General features: G+C 47.1%; 1 protein-coding gene across 1 annotated transcript in view; it reads left to right on the top strand.

The window, feature by feature from the left end:
• Positions 1-5877, top strand: part of LOC113212414 (sodium- and chloride-dependent GABA transporter 2-like) — a 30906-nt gene extending 25029 nt beyond the window's left edge. The window contains exons 5-13 of the mRNA XM_026431099.2: positions 79-222; positions 305-527; positions 679-872; positions 1186-1366; positions 1454-1691; positions 1769-1997; positions 2086-2195; positions 2855-3010; positions 3160-5877. Of these exons, the coding sequence (XP_026286884.1) occupies positions 79-222; positions 305-527; positions 679-872; positions 1186-1366; positions 1454-1691; positions 1769-1997; positions 2086-2195; positions 2855-3010; positions 3160-3354 (1670 nt within the window). The 3' untranslated portion in view covers positions 3355-5877. The remainder of the gene's footprint in view (positions 1-78; positions 223-304; positions 528-678; positions 873-1185; positions 1367-1453; positions 1692-1768; positions 1998-2085; positions 2196-2854; positions 3011-3159) is intronic.
• The last annotated feature ends 350 nt before the right edge of the window (positions 5878-6227 follow it).

Below are 6227 nucleotides of genomic sequence, written 5' to 3'. Positions count from 1 at the left end.
GTGCGACCTTCTATTGAGGACAAGTTCGGGATATGTGTATTCACGGGCAACTAACTACGATTTGTCCGATTGTTGCAGGTCTCGGCTATTGCACGCTGGTCGTCATCACGCTCATCACCGTCTACTACCAGGTGATCGTGGCCTGGGCGCTGTTCTACATCTTCAACTCGTTCAGCTACGAGCTGGGCTGGGGCTCGTGCAAGCACGACTTCAACTCCCCACGTGAGTACCAACTTCGCTGCATCAAGTTCGCTCAACTGTCGAGGGGCTTCGTCTCAAGCGTGCGCCGCTCTCCTGCCACCAGGCTGCTTCAGCGAGAGCGCCAACTCCGAGTGCCTCGCGAACTCAACCAGCCAGCAGCCGCAGGACCTGCTCACGTACTACAACAAGACCTGCCAGCCGATCGAGAGCCTGTGCAAGGGCTTCGACATGCACGCCATCAACTCCACGCACTGCGGGCTGAACGGCACGGACGTGTCGCTCAAGACCCTCCTGAACCGCGTCCTGGCCTCGGAGGAGTACTACAAGTAAGACATTAACTTCGGCCACCGCATATACATCGCACTTAATGATTTATTATAATGTAAGACCCGACTCATGTCGACATTAGTGGGCTTCAAGTTTCATGGCATTAAATTGTGTTAAATGTTTCAACACTGTCCTTGTCCAACCCTGCAGTGACTACGTGCTGGGGAGGCAGGGGGCCACGTGGGAGAACTGGGGCGACTTCCACTGGACCATGTGCGCGTACCTGTTCCTGTCGTGGATCGTGCTGTACGGCTGCCTGGCGCGCGGCGTCCAGAGCTCGGGCAAGGCCGCCTACTTCACTACCATCTTCCCCATCGTGCTGCTCACCATCCTGCTGTGCCGGGGTGAGTCCACAAGGGTGCGGGGCGCGGGCGCGGGTGGGAGCGAGCGGGAGCACTGAGCAGGCTCCATTTCACAGCTCGGCGCACCCGGGGCGGCCGGGGGGGGCGCGGCGCTGGGCTGCTGCGTGGCGCCCGTGGTGTCGTGGCGCTCGGCGTGACGTCCACAGCGGGCCGCGCGCAGCTAGACGCGCAGCGGGCGGGAGTCAGTGACAGACAAGTGTTTCCCACAACCCGACTGCAGCCTCCACATGCCTTCGCCCCCCAGCTGGGCCCATATTGGCGGGAGATTTCAAACTCGCACTTGACTCGGTTGCAGGCGCGACTCTGCCCGGCGCGTACGAGGGCGTGGCGTACTACATCACGCCCCGCTGGGAGACGCTGCTGAACGCGGGGGTGTGGGGCGACGCGGCCTCTCAGGTCTTTTACTCGTTCGGCATCGGCTGCGGCTCTCTCATCACCCTCTCCTCGTACAGCAAGTTCACCAACAACTGCCACACGTTAGTATGACAACAGAAGCGGAAAGGGGGGCTTTTACAATAATTGGGGATGGTTTTGAATAACTGCTGACCTTCCTACCTTTGCAGCGACGCCCTCATCGTGTCCGTGGCCAACTTGGGCACGGCCGTGTTCGCGGGATTCGCCGTGTTCACCGTCATGGGCTTCCTCGCCAACCAGCAGGGGGTAGACGTCACGGACGTCGTGGACTCGGGCCCCGGACTCGCTTTCATCGTGTACCCCGAAGCCATCCTCCGGATGCCGGCCCCTCAGGTCTGGGCGGTCCTCTTCTTCTTCATGCTCTTCATCCTCGGCCTGGGGAGTCAGGTAGGTGGTGGACGCGAGAGCGGCTGCACATTGCGCCACCCTCTCCAACATGCTCACCACGCCTCCTTCTCTTACAGTTCGCCGGGGTGCAGGCCATCACCACCGCCGTCATCGACAAGTGGCCGCAGCTGAGCAGCAAGCAGTGGCTTGTGACGCTGGGCGCCTGCCTGGGCTGCTTCTTGATGGAGATCCCCATGTGCTACTCCGGCGGCGTGTACATGTTCACCCTGCTGGACTGGAACACGGCATCCTGGGCCATCCTGCTCATCGGCTTTGCCGAGATCATCGTGGTTTCGTGGGTGTACGGTGAGTGCTCGGGTTACTTTACTCGACCGAGAGTCGACGGCTGTGCATCACATGATTGACTGATGTTTCATTTTCTTGGCTTGTGCAGGCTGCGACCGCTTCTTGGAGAACCTCGACCAGATGGGCATCAAGTTCTACGCCCCTATTCGAGCGTATTGGCGCTTCGTATGGGTATTCGCCTCCCCCATCATCTCTCTTGTGAGTACTAGCAATGGTCGCTGGGGTGGAAAGGAGCGGAAAAGGGTTGTTGACCGACAACGACCGGCAACACAAGACGTGTTATGTTGGAGCACCGGACCATACAATGAACGCCCCATTGTGGGTCACCGGAGCCCCGGCACCCCGCACTATAGCGCTCTGGGCGGGCGGGCCACCAACTTCACATGGCTGCTTGGCGGGGTGGCCTACCCAGCGTGTCGCAGGCGCTACTATGGAAACCACCCAAGTACACATGTATTCACTGCATACCCCATATGTGAGCACTATGTACTGAATGCCTTTCCAGGTGTACACTTCGGCTTATAGCCCGTGTACGATGCGTGTGTACTTATGGCAAGGTTTCCAGTATTTCATGCACACAGTAAAAAACGCAGTAAATACTTCATCAGGGTATTTAAGAGCACCATCAGCGTCGCTTAACCCGTCAGATACCCGAGCTGCTCGCATGAAAGCACACTGAACTAGTGCACGGCACTCGAGGGAATGCCACTTTGATTTCCATTCATGATATCGCAATACTTAAAAATTCAACAATCCGAAACCTTGAGATTTTTTTAGATGATAAAATTAATGAGTACAAAGAGTACCTGTAGTTGAAAAGAGCTGGTTTAACTCATGGAAAACATTTACTTCACCAGGCCGTGTTCGTGTTCGTCATGAGCCAGTACGTCCCGGCGGCCTACGGCAACTACTCATTCCCATTCTGGGCCGACATCATCGGCTGGCTCATCTCAATCTCCACGCTGCTGCCCTTCCCGATATTTGCTGTGTATCGTATCATCTACGGCAAAGAGGTGGGTGAAAACTACTGCATCATTTGCAAACAATTGCAATGCCAATGCCGTGTTTCTTTTCTTTTTCTTCTGATAAAAAGGCACGCTGGTATTACGTCTCCGTCTGTTGCCCAGTCTTTCCCATTAATAACTCTTGACTCCTGTCGCAGGTGGGCAAAGATCTGTTCAGCGCTAGCCCCATGTGGTGCCCGCGGGAGGACGGCTGCAAGGTGATCGACGAAGAGCGGTCCTCCAGCGACTTCACAGAGGGTGTCAAGTTGGACTGCCTCAACGGCAACGGGCACATTATCTCACACTTTGTGTACGACAACGTTGCTTTTGCCCGCGACAACGCCAGGACGTAGGAAGCGGCGAGGCAAAACCTCAATCAAGATCCTCGAGGCACCCCGTGCTTCCCCATGGAAAAGTTTCTTGAAATCTCCCGTCAGCTGAGAGCTGGCACGAACTCTTGTTGAGAGCTAAATCTTCGCTGGTGGGGAGGGGATTCGGGGAGGGGAGCCGCTGCAGCGTTCAAGGGTGCAATTATAGACATTTTAAGCACTTCGAGGGCTAGCAGTGATAGATAGTTCGGCCTACAGGTTGCGTTCTCTACCAAAGAGTGTTATCCGACAAAACAGCTGTGTGGGACTTCGAAGACGAGCCTTGGGGAATGGTGCCATGAGTTGCAAAAGAAACATGTCTGTTTCTGATGGCTTGCTGCATTTGGCTGTGGCAAGATAAGTTTTGCTAGCCACTCCGTTTTGTGATATTAAGTTTTTTTCCCTGCATCTAAGCAAGGATGGTTGCTTACATGAATTAAAGTCTGAAGCTTCAGCACAGAAATATTATTCCAACTGCTCGAGCTGGTCTCAAGCATGTGAACAAATAGTCTCTGTTATTTTCAACAAAATTGTTTTATTGTTACTCTATTTGTGAGATTATCAAAATGGTGCTTTATAATAATTATTTTTTGTCATAATTCTTTTGATGAAGCGCCGGGAAGCGCAGACTTATCCACATGAGAGAGTAAGAAACTGGTTAGTTATGTGATATAAATATCTTATTACAATTAAGTTGCGAATGCAATGAGATTTAGGGTTACTATAGCAGGTGAAGTAGGCTCAATTATTAAATCAAATGAAGTCTCTTAGACGAGTCATCAAGCCTCACATCCTTTTTAAATTGCTCAAAACATAAATTGTAAGCCCAACTTTGATGTGTTGTGATTATAAGTCTACTTTTCCCGTTGAGGCAATGATCATAACAAACCCCAGTAAGGCTTTTTACAATTGAGTAAGAGTGGTGGAGCAAGCAAAAAGTGCTATTTTAGTCAAATAGATTAATGTACAAGACTTTTCCCAATCATTCTAATCAAATATTTAGTTGACTTGTCCCAATGCTAACTACACAAACTGAGCCCTAAATTTACTGTCTTCTGATTTAAAGCAATAATTTCCGTAAAAATCAGATAAAATCCGTTAAAGCATAACACGAAATTATGTGGCAATAGGTTCCAATTATCTGTTCAAAAACCACTACATTAATGAAGTTTAATCACCTACTTATCTCCTTTTAACTTTTTAAAAACCACATTTTGTTTTTCCTTTTTTAATTAATTCAGACTCTTGACTTTAATCTATTCTGGGATGGCAAGGGAGTGTCTGTTTGATTGGGACAGGAAAATAGGGCACCAGGAGGCTTAATCTTACTCTTGCCAAATAATAATACTATAAGACATGTATGGTAGCCCGGATAGTGATACTATGTGTATATTTTGTGTCAAAGTGATTCCAATAATTAAAAAGAAACAACAATGACAATTCTTACAGCAAATGTACAACTTCAGCCTAAATAAAGTGGCTGCCCTCAAAAAAGTTGAATTTTTTAAAAATCTTTTGTAATAGCTCCATAGATGCAGGTGTTTCTCTAAAAGAGTGAGCTTGGTTAAGTCCATGAAAAGAATTGATTTTCTTTTGCATTTACTATGTTTTTTTCCTGTTTCAGTCTGAGCAAAAATTAAATCTCAAAAACCACTGAATTTCAATCTTACTGGTCTCACTCCTAATGTACGACCACATAACTGAGGAAATAAACTTTTACTCTTTTCAATAGTTGTCAAGAATTATCATTGTAGTAAACATTGTACATAAGTAACTTTTACATATGATGGAAACCGGAAAGCAGGGTTTACAAGGAAAAGGTTATTTATAATTTGGTGCCGATTGTTCCTAGATTATAGTTTGCCACTTTGGTTTTTTGTTGTTTTTTTATTTTTGTTCATGAAAGTTGTATGAAACCTTGTAGAAGGTGACCTGAAAACAGTGATAACTGTGATAATGCTGAAATCAGATTATGTAAGATCCATTAGATCTGATAGTAAAGAGGTAAGAGTTTTAGATTATCAGATGATTCATTTAGTAAAAGGAATAGGACTTTTGAAAAGAATACAAATAAAAATGTAGAGAAATTCATAGTTCATGGAACAAATTAAGGAACTGCATTTTTAAAACTGAATTGTATTGTTTGTTTTGTAATAAAGGGATGTTCTAATTCATACTAAACAGGTCCTAATGACAGTGAACCTTATGACTTTTCAATTTCAGTTACTTTAATGGTAAATATCTGGAGAGAATATTATACACATGCTTAAAAATTGCAGATTACCAAATTTTTTCAATGGAAAATCATTAACTGAAAGGTCATAGGTCCTTACAAAATAATCTGGTTTCATTGGTTTTATTTTAATCTAGAAGGTAACTAGAGCGGACATGTAGCAGAGTGCTTTCTGTGTTCTGTGTTAGCTGTCAACAAAAGACATTTGTATGAGCAGTAGGATGGTGTAGACATTATGGTTGATAATGAACCAAATAATAGATTCTACCCAAGTATTGCAGGGTTCAGAGTTGAGACTGGCGACGATTGTAATTTGATGGATACGTTCTAGTTGGAAATCAGCCAGGGGGCCGTGCATATATTATGTAAGGGGGTTTTAGGAGGAGGGGGTCAAGGAAAAAGTAACGGCTGATGACAAAGGGGAGGAGGGGAGTTTAAGCAGAGAAGACGAAGTTTTTTCACTAATACACATTGTCCCAATTTCTTTCATAAAATTTGAGAAAAACATTACATCAGTTATCGGTACTTTAGCTATGGCTGAGGTTTATTTATCAACTTCGGGAATTGGTCTCTTTTCTTTTAACACCTCAAGGGTCAAAACAGTTGTCACCGTAAAGAGGGAATG

Source organism: Frankliniella occidentalis, unplaced genomic scaffold, assembly GCF_000697945.3.
Source record: "Frankliniella occidentalis isolate FOCC.00 unplaced genomic scaffold, Focc_3.1 Scaffold10, whole genome shotgun sequence".
NCBI lineage: Eukaryota > Metazoa > Arthropoda > Insecta > Thysanoptera > Thripidae > Frankliniella > Frankliniella occidentalis.
The sequence above is the reverse complement of the archived record's forward strand: the minus strand, read 5'-3'. Positions and strand labels throughout refer to the sequence as shown.